This window comes from Rhipicephalus microplus, chromosome 3 (assembly GCF_043290135.1).
Source record: "Rhipicephalus microplus isolate Deutch F79 chromosome 3, USDA_Rmic, whole genome shotgun sequence".
NCBI lineage: Eukaryota > Metazoa > Arthropoda > Arachnida > Ixodida > Ixodidae > Rhipicephalus > Rhipicephalus microplus.
Window position 1 is genome coordinate 204,156,055 of NC_134702.1, and position 21,844 is coordinate 204,177,898.

Below are 21,844 nucleotides of genomic sequence, written 5' to 3' on the forward strand. Positions count from 1 at the left end.
GTCGCGATCCGGATATCAGCCGCCTAATACAACAGCTCGAATCTTCACCGCAAGACGCTTCCGTTCGCATGTTTACCTTAAAGGACCACACCTTATATCGGCGTAATTTATCGCCCCATGGTCACGATCTACTTCTGGTCATACCAAAGCACCTGCGTTCTACAGTCCTACGCGAGCTCCATGACGCGCCAACCGCGGGTCACCTTGGTGTCTCTCGCACATATGACCGTGTGCACCGCCGCTTCTACTTGCCTGGCCTTTCACGTTCTGTACGTCGCTATGTCAACGCTTGTGAAATTTGCCAGCGTCGCAAAAAGCCGTCGAGACTACCTTCCGGATATCTTCAGCCCATCGACATCCCATCGGAGCCATTCTTCCGTGTTGGTTTGGACCTTCTCGGTCCCTTCCCAACATCCGCCTCCGGAAACAAGTGGGTCTCGGTGGCTACGGATTACGCGACCCGTTATGCAGTTACGCGAGCCATGCCAACAAGCTGCGCTACAGACGTCGCTGATTTTCTACTACGCAATCTCATTTTAGTGTATGGAGCCCCTCGTCAACTGCTGACAGACCGAGGCCGTACGTTCCTTTCGAAAGTGGTTGACGATATCCTGCATTCCTGCTCTACCCAACATAAGCTCACGACATCGTACCACCCCCAGACAAATGGGCTTACAGAACGTTTAAACCGCACCTTGACAGACATGCTATCAAAATACGTCTCGGCCGATCATCGTGATTGGGACCTTGCACTACCCTACGTGACGTTCGCATACAATTCCTCCCGGCATGACACTGCCGGGTACTCGCCATTTTACCTTCTGTTTGGACGCGAACCAACATTGCCGTTGGATACCTTCCTGCCAGCCGCTGCACAGTCTACTTCTGAATATGCACGCGATGCTATTACCCGAGCTGCCCACGCTCGTCAGCTTGCCAGCAGCAGGTTAATGGCGTCCCAAGACTCGCAGAAGCATCGTTACGACGAGCGGCATCGCGACGAACACTTTCCAACAGGCTCCCTCGTTCTTCTTTGGTCCCCTACGCGACATGCAGGCCTGTCAGAAAAACTTCTCTCTCGTTTCACGGGCCCATACCGCGTGCTTAGACGAGTGACCGACACTACATATGAAATTGTCCCTGATAATCCATCAACCTCTTCCGCTCTGCTGTCAAGGGACATCGTCCACGTATCAAGGCTCAAGCGTTACCACACTGCTCCTGCTGTGGCCCCGTAAACTCGCCGGGTCGGCGCTTTTGCCGCCGGGGGCCGTGTTACGTGATTTCGTCTGACTGAAAGAGGGCATAGTGGGGCATACCCAAGTAAGGTGCCTCGGACTGAGAGTAAAGAAGTGGACGTTGTCAGTGAGCTGCGTTGTGGCTGCGGACCGACAACTGTTATTTTCCACGTAACAATATTTGCCCTTCGCACTTCTCGGTACTGATGCAAATGATCAAATCATGCGTTTAACACATATCCATGATCGTTTTACCTGTTCGGTTGGAATACCCATCTATATCTTCTATATGCGCATTCACATCTCCTAGTATAATTACCTCGCACTCTCCTCCTAACTCCTGAATGTCCTTTAAAAACACTCTACAATTGCCTGGTTCTCCTCTCTGATCTTTGCTCCCGTCCGCAAGTACACGAAACCAAGGAGTGTCGTTTGCCCCGCCACTTTCCCTTTTAGCCATAAATGTTCTTTGCACTCCTGCTTTACCCTTTGCCAGTCTGTACTTTTATGAATGAATGCCCCAATACCACCCCCCCCCCCTTTCTGCTGCCTTCTGCTGCCGGATTGTTAGAAGGTAGTTCCATGTCCCTAAAATGTGCTTCTACCAAACCGTATACCATCGGCCTCTCCTCCTTTAGCTGTTCTTCTATTTCTTCCCACTTCAGCCTGTTCCTGCCACCCTGCATGTTGATAAACTATCTGTCTGAATTGGCTTGGCGCTCGTGGCTACGTCTATTTCTGCCCTGGACTCTACATACCTTAGATACTGGTGCCACTTTGGAATTGTATCTGTCTATACCACCTGTGAAAGAGTCTCCCTGGTTGTTGTCCTCGTTACTCGCTATCCTGCACCATGAAGAGCCGCGTGCCCCCCGAAAAAGCTACTGCGCGTCCTGCAAGTCACCAACCCACCTCATGACCTAGCCGCCCATTGAAGTGAATTCTGTCTCGTTGAAAACCACCCCACCTATGCACCTCTCTGTTTATTTCCACCACCTCAAAGCCTTTCTCTCGACTCATCCGCCATATCTCTCTGTTTATGCTTCCGCGGTCAACAGCGCCCTCTGCGCTATTTCATTGCTACGGTGGCTGTTTATTGTAGGTCACTCTAAGTTCTTGCCTGTTCCTGTCGACCGACTCAATCAGCGCTATTTCCGTTTCCGTACATCACAGTGACGTAGTAGTGTCAACAAACCGTGACTGCCGTCCGTGTTTACGTGCTAGCGTTGCCTTTGGGTCATCACCATTAGACAAAAAAGACTCTGGCGTTAACGCTATGCGTGCAACAGTGAACATATGACGCGTGATGCTTGCGGACAGGATTATGGCTTACAACTTGGCGCAGGCCTCACGGATACTTAGCGCGCACGGAATAAGGTGCGCGGATCGAACGAATGACACGCAACGTCATAGCTCCTCTTGGGAAATATCATTGCAAAACGGCACTCTAGTCGAGACGCCGGATGAAGCCGCCAGCCCGCCTCGTTAACCTATTGCAGTTCTTCAGAGTTATATGGATATGGGCTCCCTAAGACAACGTTTTAGCAAGGACATTCTCTGATGACCGGGCAGAGAATGCCGCACCTCGTGAGGTTCGTTTTTGTCGCTTTCGTGCTCCTCGCCGTGTGCGTATTGAAGTATGAATACAATAATCTTTGGACGAATGCACCGGTGGACTTTCCTAAAGCCAAGAAGTCTCAGAGCGCGGCCCCATCCCTGCCACAACCGAGTGCAACTTCTGTAACCGGAGGATCACATACGTAAGTTAAGCTAGTCGATGTGCAGTGTGTTCGTTTGTGGTTTGTGCCTGTGGTCGGTTCCAATGCTGCTGCGTGACCGCTATGTGGTGTCTGCATCGCGCAAGCACAATGTTCGAGCGCGTGGTGCCCTGGCGTAGCTCAAGCCGAGGCCGCGAGTTTCAGGCTGCAGTTAACGCGTTGGATGAGAACAATGCGATAAATGTAGGGAACATAACTATGACCCGATGAGCTGCTTTTTTTAGGAGTTCCCACTTATATGTCAAGGCAAGGTAATAGAAACATATAAGGGGCGTAGCTAGAAACATTTTTCTTGTTGGGGTGGATTTCACCTTTTTTTTAAATCTGCATTCATGCGTGTGTTTGTATTTGTGCGCATTCGAAATAAACTTTGAGAAAGAAGGGAAGGGGGTTGAACCCCCTTATCCACACCCTGGATTCACCACTGAGTCATGCAGGCATTTAACAAACCATGATAGAACTGCGACTATGTAGGCTCTTGTTAAGTGTTTACATTTTGGTTTATGAATAAAGCTCAATCGTTGTTCACTTATGATTATATCATACTTTAGCAACTACTGGTCTGGCTGAAACCAGCCGTTGTGATGGCAGGGAAGCAAACATTGATGTGAAGCTCATTTTCGACCCTGTAAAGTTAGTGCGGCCGTGGGGAAGATAAAGAGTGGAATGATTTAAGACACTGCAATAACTCCTATGAGCCAAAACTTCTGTCAGCACTTCGTTGACATTTAAGTCGGGTGTGAAGGCTGTAAAGATTGATTTGCATGGCCTCTGAAAATCAATGAACTCATGCAGAAGGCAAAAAATCGGCATTTAATAAAACAAAAGCTCTAAAAGGGCAACTGGCCATTATATACAAAATTTCTAACTTCACAGTCTCATTGAAATGCTTGAAGGTGCAGCGTTGCAGCATTACTGGCTCAAAAATGGCTGTGCAATGGCTAGCCGTGCTCATGAGGACAGAATTGTGCACTAATTCAATGCTGTCTCATCTTAGCACCCTCCTGGTTTTGGGATGATTGTTGAATAAATTGACTTCGGATGCTCCTGATGTGCCACAAAAGTAAAACATAGCATGTGATCTGGGGCCAAGCTATGGGCCAAACTACATGTTATTGTGCTCAATCCGGAGATGTGCAGCCCACTGCCAGGGTGCATAGGCACATTTAGCTGACTCATTTCAATATTTAGATGCTTGTTTTCGCCGGCTTGAGCAAGGCTGCTCTGATATCGCTGCTCGTCAGGGGGCACTTTCGAGGCTTTGTGCATTTGGTTATCTGCATCGTGAAGAAATCTTCGGAGGCATGTGCCTTCTGCATTACTAAGAATGCCACCACATTTGCCCCGAGAAGCAGTGATGATGGTAGCGTGGCTTCACTCCAACCGGTGATAAAGGCGGCATCAGATTATCGGGGTGGGTTGTCTGATCGAGCGCACTTGCATGCAAACTCAACAGTTTGGCCACAGCTCGCACATTTCGCTTTACTTTTGGAGCACTGGCACACTATCTGTTAGGCATGCTGTAAGTTGTAAGAAAGACTAATTTGACGCATTTTGCTGCTTTATTATTTATCGTGCAGGTCAGTTATGAAGTGCAAAAAAGTAAGGCGACTTCTAAATACCATGAAAATCTAATACGCACAAATTGCAATGACTGTGTGGTAAACTGCACTTAGCCCGTGGGTTGACGGATGACATTATTGAAATTACACTGTGCGAAAAGGGCATTGGACAATGTAATTGAACAATGCTATCATTGTACAAATTGCAGAGCTAATAAATAACCAGCCGAAACTAAATGTGATGCTGATCTTGCTGGTATTCCATCATGACCGTTGCTTTGTGCAGGGAGCGAGTTAAGTTGGTGGTGGTGACGTGCAAGGGACTGCTGAACATGACTGTCACCAACATCAAGTCGGCAGTGGCCTTCACAACGGTGCCCCTGGATCTCCTGCTTTTCGCCGACGACGAGAACAGGGAACCTTTGCGTCAAGCGGTTGGTGGTTATTTTGCCTTTCATTGTGTACAGGGCACATTACTCCAGGAGAAGATGTAACCAAATAAACGCCGAAGTTGTAATTGTTAGAAAAATTTGTCTTTTTTTCTTGAAACAAGTGAAGCAATAAAATCAGTACCAATGTTTATAGTTATGCTGGAGTTTCTATACACTGGTCTAACTAGACGATGGCGCAACCTGTTGCTCTACTTCAGTAGATGAGCTAACCACACAAAACATTATAGAATGCTGAAGAAATTCACACACAAAATGACAACAGACAAAAAAGAAAGACCCGGCTCAAGTAGCTTGAATATTGCTATTCATTTTTTTCAGGCCGCTGTTAAACAACACAACAATGGGTTTTGTGGGCACAGATATAAATGCAAGTACATGGCAAGAACACTCCTATCTTTGCCATGCTTTTGGTGTTTAATTTAGTTTGTTACCATAATTACTTTCCTCCTCCTTTGAGGCATGCATGAGTTTTCTGCTTCACCTCATAGTCAACCTGAAATGTCATTGTCATTCGCATCACCACATAAAATATTTGTAAGCATGTTCCAGTATCCTGCTCTAAGTGCCACTGATATATTTAGCTGCTTTGAGGGTTCGTCTACAGAGAAATCTATGAAAAAACCAGTTGATGAGCGAGTTTCCGAATCGGTCGCTTATCGGCCCGAGTGACCACTTTTCTTTGTTGTATTCTGTGATGCCTGCAATCCACCGGGGCAAATTCTATCTAAAATAGACCTGCACACCACAGGTTGTTTCGTTGAAATATAGTCTTTTGCGAATGGTCTCCAGTTGGTCTTAGTCTCTTCCGTGTTATGCAAATTTGTCAACTTTGTTTTCATCGCATTACCTTCTCCTGCTAGATCTCATCGTGGCCCGAAAGCGTGCTGAAGCGAGTGGATTACAAGGTGTCACCGGTGAAATTCCCAGAACCGAATCCCGAAATGTGGCAGACCCTCTTCAAGCCCTGTGCCACTCAGCGGCTGTTTCTTCCCGTGAGTCGTGAAGACCACGCACCATACCTTTTGCATGTTTGTCTTTTGTCTCTTGCAACTCACTGTCAACAACTTTATCAGTGCTGGTCTTGTCTCTATGTCAATGGTGGATATGCACACAGCTTCTCTGCTGCCAGTGATGGTAATACAGTTTAAAGCTGCAATAATGAAACCGGCGAGGAAGACAAAAAGTTTTGCTCTTGCAGGAATTTCACTGGTGCGAAAATGCAGAAGAGAAAACAGGCAAATGAGTAAAAACAAATTTTATTGCGAAAAGTTAATAAGCTTACCTTGCCGAGCCTTTCCCTGCAGCAGCTCAATAGCTCTTGACCCGCACCCGCAAGGCGCGGGTTCGAATCCCGGCTGCGGCGGCTGCATTTCCGATGGAGGCGGAAATGTTGTAGGCCCGTGTGCTCAGATTTGGGTGCACGTTAAAGAACCCCAGGTGGTCTAAATTTCCGGAGCCCTCCACTACGGCGTCTCTCATAATCATATAGTGGTTTTGGGACGTTAAACCCAACATATCAATCAATCAATCTCTTGACCCGCATTTTAAAATGTTTATTGCCATGTCGTCATTCTTCATGTTGAAAAAAACAGCGAATTGTGTCCAGGGCATTCGGCGCATCCTGCAGGGTAATTTTTTTCTCCGACTGTTCTAGTCTTAGATCATCGGGATCGCCGGCCTCACATGCTCTACTGATGATGGCTTTGTCAATCATTTCTGTGTGCACAATAACTCCTTCATCCGTGCAAACTCATCCATGCTCAGGCCACCCGGTATTTTGTTTGCCTTGGCACTAAGTTCGCCTCATGCACCGGTCAGTGACGGGTGCACTGCACTGTCAGCAGTACCGTCATCAAATGTGTCTACAGGTGAACCTTCTGCCGACTCCACTTAAGCAGCGCGAGATGAAACTATCATCACCATCATTGTCGTCAGCTTTTTTTTTTCTTTTGTTTTTCATTTTTGTAAGCAGTGATGGCAGTTGCTCAGGTGTGCTGTGGTGATAGTTCTGCACAATTTGAGTGTACCAAGAATGCATTTGAGCAGTTTTTGAATGCAGTTGATGTTACGAGAGTAACTTAATGGTGCACTCTTGTTTCAAAAATCTCCTTAATGAGGGACTGCGATAAAACTTTTTTTTTGTAATTATGGGTTGTGATATATATTGACTTCATAAATATTCACCCGCGCTCTCAAAATATTTCGTTGCAGTGAAAATTTTGTTCCCTTGGGATTTTGTTGTCGCAAGTTTCGACTGTAGCTGAAACAGATATTATCTGGAGCATCTGGTGAACATTCTCTTACTAGCAGTGTCTGAGGATGAAGAAAGTACTTGCTGATGCGAATGAAAGACTTTGCTGTTCGTAGCCTAGCTCATCACATCTTTACACAAAGTACAAAAAGCAAGGGCACCAGAAGAACAGTGCAAAACAAGTGCTGTCTCATGATATAAGATTTTCTTCATGCAGAAACCAAATATATTAGAAAACTCGCACATGGATACATCACTGTCCTGGCTTTCTATCAATCACTGCTTGAAAAATATAAAATAATTCATGCTATTGTAAGCTTTATGAGCTGAAACATTTAAGTGTTGATGTGCGTAGCACCTCGATATCGTCATCTGCAACTGAATGTACTAGCTGGGCACCGAAAGCTTGTAGTCTGCCTTAGCATTAATTTTGGCCTTTTTCATGAATAGTTTACTAAACATTTTTTTGAGGTGCCAAAGATCGACTGTACTAATTATCATTAGCTTTTGATAAACCGTAGCTTCTTTTGTTTTATGGTATCTATTGTGGGAAAAAAATGAGCAGAGAAGTGAACAGACCCCATGCAATAGGCTGGCGGCACAACAACGAGAAAGTGTGTTGTAAACACGTGACGGCAAGCAGTATTTTCAACCTGTTCCACACAGCATTCTTCTAATCACGGCTCTCATTCTCCCAAATGCATGCGAAAAAGTTCTTATCTGCGAGGAAAAACGAACGTTTTTAAGTAAAAGTCAACTTTGTGGGACATTTTGCACTGCCTGAACTTCAATATATGGAGTATTCTGGCTGTTTTTGTTTGATGTAAATTTCTCTCTGTATAGACATTGAAGCAATTGGTGTGATCAGAAATAGTTTGATACAAAGGATAATTCGAAAAATAATCTGATTTACTGTAGTTCAGTGTAGTTGGGTTCAACTATGTTCAGTGGAGCACCACTATATCCATTTACCAGAGTTTTAATTACTACTAAAAATGCCGACTAAATAGAATACAGCATCGAAGGCAGTCCCAATTTGTTCTTTGGCAGTTAGGAACTTTTTGCATTTACTTTTCATGCACTTTAACCGCCCGCGAGGTATACGTTCAGTGTAACAATCTCATAGAAGTAGCTGATTAGTTCGTGACACAGGAACGCACAACTTATCATTTGACAGGAAACGCCAAAGCAGAAATGGGACCACTTGATATCAGCAAAACTCTGACATTGCAGACACTTTGAAGCCAACAATGTCAAAGTTGTGCGAGACAGGAAGAAGTAAGGAGAGAATAAACGCGTGAGAAGGAGGGTCATCCAAGCACAAAGCCGGCCCAGGCCTAAATCAGAAGTATGCTCAGTTGTAAATTATGTGGATGATGAAATTGGCTAAAATATTAAGCGCATGACCGAGTGGGCTATAATAATGCTATGCTGTTTTGAATGCACAGGGACACAGAGATTATGGTTGAGAATTGGTGTCATGGCCCCACCTATTGACAGTTAGCAAGAAATACGGATTTATGCAGCACAAGTGCGCCTTCCTTTGTTGTGTTATGTACCGCGAGAATTACTTACAGAGTATGCTGCCAGATGTCGACGCGGTCATCTACGTGGATGCTGACGTCCTATTTCTGAGTCCTATCGAAGAACTGTGGAAACACTTCGCAACCATGAACAGCTCGCACCTGGCAGCATTGGCCCCAGAGAGTGAAGACTATGCCACCAACTGGTACCGCCGCTTTGCCAGGCACCCTTTTTACCAACCGCTTGGTAAGGATAAGTGCGTGTATCTACCATAATGGCTGATTGGCTATTTCATCGTGCAAAAAATGGAGCTTTGACATTGATTTTCTTGGCTTGCAGGCTTGTAGGCAGTCCCTTCCAAATAAAGAAATGGAGTTATGGTCACTTATCTAGTCAGGGAACGCAACTGAGTAAGGTTTCTGTACAGTTGATGAGGTTGAACACGCATATCGTACGAGTTTAAACATCAGCTACTTTTGACTTGGTCAGCGACAACTTCTTCATTAACACGTTGCCTGATCAGAGGGGTGTTCGTTCATATTGATGAATTGCATCTTGCGTTATAAGCCTAACCTTGCATCTTGTTTATCTGTAACTCTAGTAACCTGCGGTACGCTTTCTTGCTGCTTAGATTTTACAAGGTATAGGCACAAAATATTTGTAGCTCATGTGGACTTGGCTGCCATTGCAGTACTACATGCCTCATTCTTTGATGGCTTTGCTTTCACGGTCAAGGCAATAGCATTTTACTTACACACTTTAATACACCTTCCTTTCATAGTGCATATTTTATATTTTTTGCACCTATTATGCATCATTGCAGCAGTAATAATACTCATAGACCTAACCGAAAAGCCCCCTTGCATCAAATCAGGAAACTCTAGATGCTTGTGCTGTTTGGTAGTCCTCCATGTGGGGGGCACTCCTGATGACTCGCTCGCTGGATTTCGTGCCGACCGGTTGTGCCCCCACGATCTCCGACGACGGCGCAGTTCTGGCCAACTGGCTCGCCATCGCCATCTCCTGACGCCGACAAGAGCTCTCGCCGAGTGGTGCCCTGTCCTCGGGCTCCTGCGACCGTGTCCATCTTTCCTATCTTCTCCCTGCTTCTGGGTGTCGCGATCCCTACAACACGCTCTCTCCTTCCCCCTCTCTATCTCTATACCTTTAATCCTATCCTTTTAATCCCTTCTTACCCCCATCCCTCGTGAGCTACTGTTGAGGTATTGCACTATGATGCAGACAGTTACGGGGCTCACTTTTATCTTCTTTTCTCTCTTTTAAGAATCACATAAGAAAAGGCACATCTGATCGATCATGGCTGGTGGACGTTGCTTTTAAAATATTTTAACTTGGTCTTGAAGTAAGTGTGAGTGCTCATCAGAGTTTGCAGCAACTTGCAATATTATGACAAAAACATGCAAAAAAAGCTAGTGTTGTTGATGTTGCAGAGCACTCACAGGGCGCACACAAAACCAGGTTTTGCATACAATAAGGGCTATTGTTTGTCACCCCTCTCATTCTGTTGTCAGGCTGCTGTTGTCATTCTGCTGTTGTCATTCTGTCAGGCTGCTGTTGTCAGGCTGTAGGTACCGTGTACCTAGGGCTCTCAAGATGGTTTTGACTGTTAACGCCAGGAATGCTTTTTTTTTTTTGCCGTACACCAGCTTGAAGCACCCACATTCTTTTATTTTTGACTGCATGCTGGTTCGTGATTTGAGAACTGCGTGTTCAGCATCACCAAAGCTTGAGTGCATGTGGTCTTAGGCTCTCCCCCCACTGTGAGACGCTAGTTTCTTATGATTTTAGACGAGTGTTTTAAAATCATGCTGAAAGTGTTCACAATTGACACTGCGAGTATTAATTGTATGATACGTAAGAGCATTTATGAATCAATTTCAGCATTACCAGATGCAAGGCTACAAATTACAATAAAAAAGCCCCGAGCAAACGTTTTGCTGTTGGGGTGCATTTCAGGCCATGTCGCACACACTATGGTCATGTTACACACACCACCTGTTGTTATATTGACAGCTCTGAATCATACTTTTTTTGTTGTTTAGTCAGACCTGGCCCTTCTGCCATTAGACAACATGTCGCCATCACAACTTCCCGGGCCGTTTTTCTTGTCTGCACCAAACGCAGGTGTCAACTCGGGAGTGATGCTGATGAACCTGACTCGAATGCGAGAGTTTGGCTGGGAGAAGCGGCTGGGGCCGCTGCTGCAGAAGTACAGCCGTGACATCTCCTGGGGTGATCAAGATCTTCTCAACATCTTGTTCAGTGCTCACCCAGAACGGCTACTGTTGTTCCCGTGCTGGTGGAACTACCGGACCGACCACTGCATGTACGGAGCATACTGCACTGCCGGACCGCCGGCTGTCATACATGGGTCACGCAGGGCTTTCATCTCAGAGTCGGAGCCAGCATTTTGGGGGCTTCACCAGGCTATGGAGCAGGTAAGGTGGGCACAGCTGGTGGAGTGCTCATGTTTGACTAGTAAAAAAATGTACAAAGGTAAATGTTATGCTCTAAAAAAAAGATTGTGAGAAATAGTTATTGTCCCGCCACAACAATTGTCATCTGGTTTGTTTGCATTTATTTTCTTGAAAAATCTGCACTCGCCACTTTCTTATCGCTATGTCGTGCTGATGAGGTACATGCTGATTATGACCTGGAAGTAATCGGCACGTGGTGATAATCCAAGGGAAAGCGTGCGAGATAGATTACTTTAGTTTTAGACGAAATGACATTCTTTTACCCACTATTTTTTTTTAGACGGTAGAATTTGTTAACCTGAGGCAGAAAAGTAAGAGGCCTAGACATACACAGACCCGTAGTAAAGTCTCTACCTCCTTTTTCCTCTGCGTGATTCTGAAATGCACCTGTTTTCGATTTCAGTACGAGCTCGGGGAAAGCCTCGAGTACAGCTTTGTCGTCCCTTTCAAGGATCGACTCCAAAGGAGCCGAAAGACACGCTGTGGACAGGAGTTCCTCAAGCAGGTAGTCCACTGGGAGGCAACAGCACGCACCATCGACATCGCTGTCACCAACAGAAGTCAGAGGAAAGAGTCCTGAGAGCAACCAATGGCTGCAGTAGCGCAACAGTTTTATTCCAGCGGTATATTGTGAGTGCGACACATAACCACCTCATCGTCATCTCTGGAGATCATCATCATGTGTACATCTTCATTTGTATAGATCATCATCATCATCATCATCATCAGAGGGGATGGCTTCATCTTCATTGACGTAGCTGAAGCTCGGCGGGGATGAACTGGCTCCTATAAGTGCAATGCAGTATTCCTTCTAGCCCTTTGTCAGTTGCCATGCCTACACAGTTGCTGAGATAGGCTTGTCATAAAAGGTGCATGATGATCAAAAATGCACACTGCAGTAGCGTGTGTGGGCCGGCAGAAGTTCGTAATATAAAGTAACGCGGAGAAATTGTAGGAAGAGATAATAATCGCGGGTGCACATTGTGTAAAAGTTGAATTGTTACACCAGCCGCTCCGTACTGTTGCATCTTAATTTGTACCATATGTGTGAGGTGAAAGTCTGCTTTGTTCAGTACTCACAGAAACCAAGACCATAGGGAAGTATTAATGAAGACCATTTTGTGATGCTAAAAACAGATTACAGTCGACATCCGATTTCTCGGACGCCCGAAATTCCGGACAGGCCTGACTTCCCAAACTTACCTAGGACGCCATCAAGTCTCTATAGAGTCAATGTATTAAAAAGTACGAAATTCCGGATGCTTAGAGCTTTCGCCATACGATTTTCTCGGACTTTTTACCTCTAACTGCACACTCAAAGTTCATATTGACGCCACCATTTTGGTTGTTTTGGGACCCTCGAACCCATCACGTTGTGACTGCTGCACCCTTGATACTGAAAATTTTGCAATCCAGTGCACGCCAATCCATTGCCAGCCATAGCCTCTGGCCGTAGTTTAGGTGGCATGGTGCTGTGCAGCCTGTGCTCCTACAGTGGCAAAAGCCACTTCTACAGTGGCTTTTGACCTTTGGCGTGCCGTTGGCTTGCTTGGAGACTTGTGGAAGGCGGTTATGCAACAGGTAATCTGGAACTGTTTTCGCCACACGAGCTTCATACTGGACGCCGAGACTGCCATCTCGCCCGGAGGTGACATCGTGTGCGACAAACTTCCACCTGCGGACGTTGCCTTCAACGATCTGCAGATTGCTAGTGTTTCGTTTTCAGCCGGAATAACCCTTGAGGGCTTCGGCGGCGCCGACAAAAACTTCTCTTTGTGTGTGGAATTGACCCATGGCGAAATCATTCGTAAAGTTAGGGAGGATTCTGACCAAGGCGTTTTTGTTCCGGTTTTCGTTTCATTCCACAGACAAAAGTTTCATTTCTGTTTCGGAATGAAAAAAAAATAGCAACTTTCCATAATAGTTTGTAACAGTTTCATAATAATAAAAAGTAACAAAAAACGTAATCTTGAAAGTACTTACTCAAAACTAAAAAATGAACTAACAAAGAAAAAATATATGAATAAATGTTGGAATTTTACGTCAGAAAGCCACACTATGATTATGAGGGAAGCTGCAAAAAATTTTGATGCAAGGCTTGAAGAAAAAACTTTGTAGTCATTTTTCCTGAAGTTTGAATGCCGAATTTTTATGAAGGGGGTACACAAGATTTCAGAAGCAGTTGGTCATCGAGATTACCTCCTGATAAGCGAGACTGCTGCTCAGACAAAGCAAACTTCACTGTCGAAAATGCCCTCTCCACGCTGACTTGTGTGGCTGGCACACCAAGGGCCACTTGTGCTGACATGTATAGCTCCGGATGTTGCTCCTAGGCTCATCTCAAAATGTCAACACTTTCGTGATTCCCGGAATGCGCGGCTCCTTGTCCAGCATTTCCAGTCAGCGTGCGATGTCCACAGATCCTGGCTCACTTGTCAAATGCGATTGAGGGCCAACTACAGCTTTCTTCGTTTTCATAAAACGCCAAGAAGGCACCTTCTGCTTTCTCTGAAGTTGGCACAGTGGTTCTCTCTGGAATGCAACTTCTACACTTATTCTACCACAGGCCTGTAATGCGCTTCCAGGTTTGGCACAGGTGCATTCTCGCTCGATATTTTTAAACAAGTTTTTAGTGGTTATTTTCTCAATTGGAAATTTGTAGAGCAGGCTCAATGCTCTGTGTTGAGTGTGAGCATGATCTCTGAAGGAGCCCGTCATCTGATATGTGCGCAACTATTACAAGCAAACTGCAGCGCCGATAATGCCTTATTCACGACGGTTTGTTTGAGAGGCACGCGAAAGTCCACTTGTAGTAGTACAAATAGCTCTCGTGGGGACTTTTTTTATCTTTCCGCAATATTTCAACATCTTTACTTTAGGATATCTGTCCGAGATGCGCATTGATCTTGTACTGAATTATGCCATGATGTTCACATTGCATGGCCTCAGTTTTTCTGTTTCGTCAAATTTCCTGTGAACTGAAAAACGATAACAGACATTTCAATTTTACTCCGGAATGAAATAAATAACGTTCTGGTTACGGTTTTCGTTCCAATCCAAAATATCGTTGTTTTCTTTTCGTTTTCGGTTTTCGGCCTGTTCCGGCACTCCGATTCTGACAACTCTGACACATAGATCAAAGAGGCAGCACCTACACAGCCAGCGAGCTCAGAGTTGATGCAAGCACTGGCACTGTCATCGGTGTACAGCAATCACTGTGATGCAACTGAAATTGAGGCAGACATTATCGGGGGAACGCCGTGGAAACAAATATAAGCGACTTTTTTTTTTGGCACCTTAGTGCACAAATGCAGTAGCGGCGGCCACAGCCACATCTGATTCTTTTTCTTTCTTTCGGCTCTTTTCAGAGCCACTTGAATGATGCATTTGTTGAATTTAAATGAGAACCGTGTACTCCTGCCGCAACCCTCTCCATCAGCGAAAAATACTGATATTTATAGAGTGCGTTTTTGCTTGCATTCGTTTTTCTACACTGCCTGATTTTTCAGATATTTTTTGAGATCCTTTGAAGGCCCGGCAAATCGGACGTCAACTGTATTGCTATAGACTCTGTGCGTTTTATTTTGTAGGCCCCCACACACGTTTTTATAGAAATTCTGCGACAATTAGGCACCTGTCTTTGCGCCAGGACTCAGGGTTGAAACGGGAATGCTTACGCGACCTTAAGGGAAGATGCTACTTGAAGACACTTTTTTTTAATATTCACACTAGAGCAATGAAACTTGGGATATTTGCGGAGCTTTTTATGCTGACTTCAAATATATAATTAGTTTTCTTGCAAGTTACACACTTTTAGTTTTGCAACATCACAAAGTGAAAACCTTAACCCTTTTGCCCCCCCCCCCTCTTTTCAGCCCTAAAATACTTAAATTTTTTTAGCATTCATAGTTCATGATGCTTCAAATAAAGTGTAGAGTGCAAATAACTAACCTGGCACCCACACCACCCGCTCTGTACTTAGGTGTTTTGGGATTAAAGAAGCGAAAGCATTTCAAGAGGAATACTCGAATGAAGAAGCTGAGTAACTATCTACATACCGAAAGCGAATCAGTAACAACTATACAATTATTGATTGAAAATTTTCTAAGGGCAAAAATAATTGCAAAAAGTTATGCTTCATATGTAACAGTGTAATCCGGGAGACGTACTGAGAAGGACCAAGACAAAGTATCTGAAAAGATTATTTATCCCCGCTTTCTCTTAACGCATCGATGCATCCATATCAATAACAATAACAATTTCCAATGGAAGTGGATAGTCTTCTAATAAACCTCTTAGAAACCTTCCAGGTAGAAGTTTGACATTAGAAGGAAATATATTATCGAATTCAATTTTAGTTTTTGCCAATGAGTGGTTCGAAGCAATGCTGCGTATGTTGACGTTCAAACGTTCCAGCTGGTCTTTAAAAAACAAAAAATGAGACCTATGTACTCTAGACCAAGGCTCATTAAAAATGTTCTCAGTTCAGAAATTAATACGAACTGTAAACGTCTAAGTGATGAAGCGCTAATTCTAAAATATGCTCTAATGATAAGCATGCGGATATTACAAGCTAGAGTGGTGTCACACACTTCGGTTGAGGCCCCGCCGATATAACAACGACATGCGGCAGACTCGCAGGCGTCCACTTTACGCTTCAGCCTGCGACGCCTGAATGGCCTCGAAGTGGAACATCTCAAATTTATTAGAAGGTCGGTCGACCAGTGCAGGGTTGCACGTGTAGTGATGTGTGGGCCTGACCGACGCACTCATAGAGCAGGCACGAACATTTGATCACACACAAACAAGCATTTATTTAGAACAAGGGCAATCGGCAAGAGATTGCAAAAATAATAGAGAAAAAACACTGATACGCGATGAAAAAACAACAAAGCAAACTATGATCTATAAGAAAACTACAACAGGTAGAGACAAAACACAAATAAGTGTAATGGTAATAAAATAAGAACGTGACGAAACTGAAGGAGATGCACAGAAAATGTACAAGAAAACGGTCAAGGTCGCGCTCCTCGATTTTTAAGTACGACGCAGCGCACAAAAGTACAATCAATTTAAAACTGGTTATAAAAAATAACAGTTTCAAAAGAAAAGTCTCAATAAAACTTCCTTACGGTACAGGCCAGATCTTGGTACACGTAGGGTAGTTGACGGGGTGTCGCTGAAGATCTCGCCAGCTTAGTAGACGACGAGGGTGCCCGGAATTGCAGCCGTCTTAATACGTTGCGCAGGTCACTCCATGCTCGCCGCCTACGTGAGACACGCGACACCGACGACCGCACTTCTTGCTGGCTGCACGTCAACTGCCGATTCCGATGCAGTCCAAACTCTTTCGGGACGTCCCGTGTCCTCTCGAGGCCATTTCTTTTTCCTCGAACACCTGTTTCTCTTTTCGGTACAGGTGTAGGGAAGACGCGCCGGCGCCGCCGCTGCGTCGCCAGTCGCCAGATGTCATCTTCCCTACACAAAAACGCCCTTCGTTGGACGATGGGGCACGCGGGCGAAACGAAAATTGCAGCCGTTTATGACAAATGAGGATGTAGTCGATGCGCGTATACTTGATAAATTTAATCTATTCTTTACTGAAATCGGCTCTACCTTAGCCGCAATGTTTCCTAGAAGAGAAAAAAAATGTTTTTCAACCTCCTTAACAAATACGTTTGCTTTTCACTACAGCAGTGAGGATAAAATTCATGACACTGTTGCCAATATAAGCACGAACAAAGCCAGTGGAAGACATGGTATTAGTGCTCGCTTAGTGATAGATAACATTGATATTTTGAGTTCCATCTTGTGGCACGTATGTAACCATTGCTTGCGTACGTCGACGTACCCATCTTGTTCAAAAAACGCCAAAGTTGTGCCGGTATATAAAGAGGGCGATCGCTCTGATCCTTCAAGCTATCGGCCCATATTTGTGTTAAGCATTATAAACACCATATTCGAAAAGATTCTTGGAAAACGAATGTGCCAATTCTTAGAAAAAATATAATGCTTTTTGCCCGGTGCAGCATGAATTTAGATCACACCATTCCACATCAACAGCTGTGTTATCGTTATCACAGAAGATTAACAAAGCACTGCACAACAACCTTATTGTGGCAGTTGTCTTCATTGATTTAAAAAAGTCATTGGATACCGTCAACCATAATATTCAGCTTATCAAATTAAAACACTATGAATTCCGTGGCAAAGTTTTTAGCCTTTTTTCTAACTACATTGATAGACGTCATCAAATGGTCAACATGCAAGATCTTACGTCATCATTATTAAACATAAAGACAGGGGTACCTCAGGGGTCCGTCCTGGGACCACTGTTATTCTCACTATACGTAAATGATCTGCCATGCATACTCAAATCGGCCGAGTTGCTTATGTACGCTGATGACACAGCTTTAATAGTTACCGCTGATAATATAGCCGATCTAGAATGTAGAGCTAATGAAGAACTAGAAAATATTTTTAAGTGGTTTATAGTGAACAAATTAACACTCAATGCAAAGAAAACCAAACACACCATTTTTCACTCCCGTTATTGAAATGTAAACTGTGAGTCATTTCGACTTACAATGAACAACTGCCAATTTGAGCATGTACATGAGTTTAAATATCTCGGTGTAGTGTTCGAAAGCCAATTACACTGGAAAAAACAAATTAACTCTGTTTGTACTAAGCTAGGATCTGGCTGCAGTATGCTACTGGCTGCTAGAAATTATTTTAGCAGAAATATTCTCAGAGTCCTTTATTTTTCGTTTGTTCATTGTCATCTATCATACAGCTTAGACTCATGGGGATGGACCTTAAAAACTTACCTTGATCCTATCCGGATATTACAAAAGCGTGCACTTAGAATTATAGATTATGCGGCATATAATGAACCCAGTGAGTCTTTGTTTCACAAGTTGGATATTCCACCTTTTGATTGCATACGGCAGCATAAAACTGCAGTCACCATCAATAATGTTATTGCACACAGTGTACGTTTCGATGTATCTATCTTTTCTTCCTCGTCCCGCGTCACTAGATGCATGGCATTGCGGAATTTCAATCTTCCACCCACTAAAAACATGTATGGTGAACGCTTACTACAGTTCGTAGGAGCTAAAGTGTGGAATAACATACCACTTCAGACATTATTTCACATTACTTATATATTTTGTTCAACAAATCTTTGGATGACGGATGCCTACCTTCTGATTGGTTGTGTGAAAAAATTGTCCCAGTACACAAGGATGGAAGCAAACTGCTCGCTTCGAACTACAGGCCAATATCATTAATCAGTAGTTGCTGTAAACTACTTGAGCACAACCTCTCCAGCCAGATAACTTCGTTCTTGGAATCAAAAAACATATTAGGCAGCTTCCAGCACGGGTTTAGAAAAAAGTTATCAACGACGACCCAGCTCGTATCAGTCATACACGACTTCGCTGATGCTATCAATGACAGAAAACGAATAGATGCAATATTTTTGGACCTATCAAAACATTTTGATAGGGTACCGCACTCTTTACTGATACGAAAAATGCAGCGTGTAGGGATTGCTCCCCGCCTCGTGGACTGGATTTCTGCGTATCTGAAAAACAGAACGCCGTTTGTAGAAATTAGCGGCTACCAATCTCAAAACCTTCATGTATTATCAGGAGTGCCCCAGGGGTCGGTCTTGGGACCACTCTTGTTCTTGATCTATGTGAATGATATTTGTGATGATATTGACGCGGGAGTGACTGTGAAAATGTTTGCAGACGACTGTGTTATTTATACAACTGTCAGTAGCCCCTTGCATCAATCATTGCTTAACGACAACTTGTGCAAAATTGCTGGCTGGTGTGAGAGGTGGCAGATGGTTGTTAACTACTCAAAAACTTGCGCTCTTGCAGTAACACACAAGAAAAGTCCTCTTAAACATAAATACCATGTCCGTAACCAAAGTATTGAATTTGTTAATTCCGTAAAATATTTGGGATTGACCATTAATACGAAACTTAGTTGGGACGCTCACATCGACAACGTTTGCGCCAAGGCCTACAAGAAGCTATGCTTCTTAAGAAGGAAGCTGAGGTCATGTGATTGTAAAATTAAACTTGCAGCCTATAAAACCCTAGTTCGACCAGTGCTAGAATACGCATCTCTTGCGTGGGACCCATATTTAAAGAAAGACATAGATAAAGTGGAAAGGTTTCAACGGCTAAGCGCACGGTTCATTTTCTCAGACTTTAGGCGCCTCTCCTCCGTTTCAGAATTGTTAAATAAATGTGAGCTGGAACCACTGGAATGTAGGCGAAGAATTGCAAGGTTAGTCTTCTTTTATAAACTATACAACAATGAATCTGATTTAAATAAAGAATTGTACATTCTGCCACCTCCTCAACGCTCAGCAAGGTTAAATCATTCAAAAACTGTAAGACCATATGCCCCTAAAAATAACACATTCAAGTACTCCTTTTTTGTAAGAACCATTGAAGACTGGAATTTACTGCCTTCCGACTGCGTGCACGCTCCGACTTCTTCTAGTTTTGACCTCTGTGTTAGGAACCTTATGTAACCCTCTCCTGCTAGGATGGTGAAAAACTGTCTGCAGTATTCCTTAAATAAATAAAATAAATAAATAAATAAAGATTCTAGGGCTTTCTCGAGCACACTAAAAAAATATTTGCTACATGTAGATCAATAGTAATGACCATGTACTAAGCTTTACACATAGTTTGATGTTTTGACTGTACTTTATTATTTCATTATTTATGAACAAAGTTCAACAATGTGTATCTTCTTGTATTTTTGTTCGTTTGTTGAAAAATTTGCGTTCTTTATTGTTTTGATTTTTTTCTTATATACAAATTGTATTCTGCTTGTGTACTTTCTCGCGTTAGATACCTTACTAGCCTATGACTACGGGTCTATTCAGTGTTCTGCATTTCTTGAAATAAAAGAAGAAGTATGACGTACGCAAATTAGCGACGGTCAGGTCGGTCTCCCTCCAAATAAATCAGGCCTCTGCACATCTTTTTCGCGAACGTTGGCGTGCAGTTGGGGTCACGAAATGGTACAGAACGAACCTCAAAATATTTATTGTTACTGCTAACAGTTGCTTTTTAAAATATGGGGATTTTTATAGCTGGTACATCATCTGCACAGCAGTACCATGGTTGTCTTGGTCGTGGTTCACTGTTACGAAATCATGCTGGAATATGAGAACTGTACTAAATATTCAAAAGATTGAGCAAATGTCGGTGACATATACTCTCCTGCTGACTTCGATTGATTGATTAATATGCGTAGGTTAACGTCCCAAAACCACCATGTGATTATGAGAGACGCCGTAGTGGAGGGCTCCGGAAATTTCGACCACATGGTGTTCTTTAACCTGCACCCAAATCTGAGCACACGGGCCTACATTTCTGCCTCCATCGGAAATGCAGCAGGCGCAGCCAGGATTCAAACCCGCAACCTGCGCGTCAGCAGCCGAGTAGCTTAGCCACCAGACCACCGTGGCGGAGCTCTCCTGCTGACGTCTGCACCTGACTTTTGACTTCTGTACAAGATGTTCATCATCAAATTATACAACCACTAATCAAACATCGACCAATCGATTTTCAATTCCGGTCATTTTCTGTCTCGCGGCCTTCGGTTTGGTTTTTTTTTTGCCACGCTTTCCTAAAATCTTCAGTTCAACTTGTTTCGTACAACATCAGCATGAACATACATAGGCCAGTGTTTCAGTAAGCTGTCGCGCATGCACTAGTACTCTTTTATTTAGTGCATGACACGGTGTCATACCTCGACAACAGATAAACGTAAAGTTGTTTGTACTCTTTTATTGATTGATCGATATGTGGGGTTTAACGTCCCAAAACCACATATGATTACGACAGACGCGGTAGTGGAGGGCTCCGGAAATTTTGACCGCCTGGGGTTCTTTAACCTTCACCCAAATGTGACTTTTTTATTGAAGTCAGACGAGCAACAATGAAACTCCACATCCCAGTGTATGCTTAAGTACAGAGAGATGTATGATATCTTGAATAAAGTGTGCCATATAGCACTGGAAAATATTTCCGTCCCAAACCATCTTGTAGAAAACCGACCATCACAAGACAGCGAGACGAAGCGGCGACGCACAAATACCACGGCATGCAGGCGATGGTGAACGTGACGCTGGCGCCGGGCGTCCAGCTGGCTTGGCGACAGCGGGGGGGGGGGGGGGGGTCAAGTTTGCGCTTGTGGCTGAACGGTTCTACATAAGTTCATGCCAGCTCGCCTTTTTTTTTTCTTTTTTTTTTTTCTTCTTGCACCTGTTCTTACCGGCCCGTGACTTCCGCGCCACGCGGATGTAACGGGTATTTTTTTACTGCTGAGCTCCCGATAGACAAGATTTTAGTCAGTAGGCCGGAGTGTGCCGCCTATATGCCGATCATTATCCGGCGCCTGACTGAGGGTACAGGATGATAAATTATAAAAATTACAGCATATTCAAGGAGTGAATGATAATTAGTGGGGTGAAGCATCCGTCATTCTGGCCGTCTATT

At 44.1% G+C, this 21,844-nt stretch overlaps 1 protein-coding gene across 1 annotated transcript; it reads left to right on the top strand.

Moving 5' to 3' along the window:
- The first annotated feature begins 2,445 nt into the window (after positions 1-2,445).
- LOC119169866 (glucoside xylosyltransferase 2) lies at positions 2,446-21,370 on the top strand. Its single transcript, XM_037420881.2, has 6 exons — positions 2,446-2,998; positions 4,865-5,012; positions 5,891-6,022; positions 8,859-9,051; positions 10,951-11,264; positions 11,707-21,370. Exons 1-6 carry the CDS (start codon positions 2,799-2,801, stop codon positions 11,881-11,883), a joined length of 1,164 nt encoding a protein of 387 aa, XP_037276778.2. The 5' UTR covers positions 2,446-2,798; the 3' UTR covers positions 11,884-21,370.
- Positions 21,371-21,844: the final 474 nt, after the last annotated feature.

Coding starts and splice junctions, on each gene's coding strand:
- LOC119169866 (XM_037420881.2), top strand. CDS start 2,799: ATGACCGGGCAGAGAATGCCGCACCTCGTGAGGTTCGTTTTTGTCGCT. Junction 2,999..4,864: donor GTAACCGGAGGATCACATAC/GTAAGTTAAGCT, acceptor TGCTTTGTGCAG/GGAGCGAGTTAAGTTGGTGG. Junction 6,023..8,858: donor CTCAGCGGCTGTTTCTTCCC/GTGAGTCGTGAA, acceptor AATTACTTACAG/AGTATGCTGCCAGATGTCGA.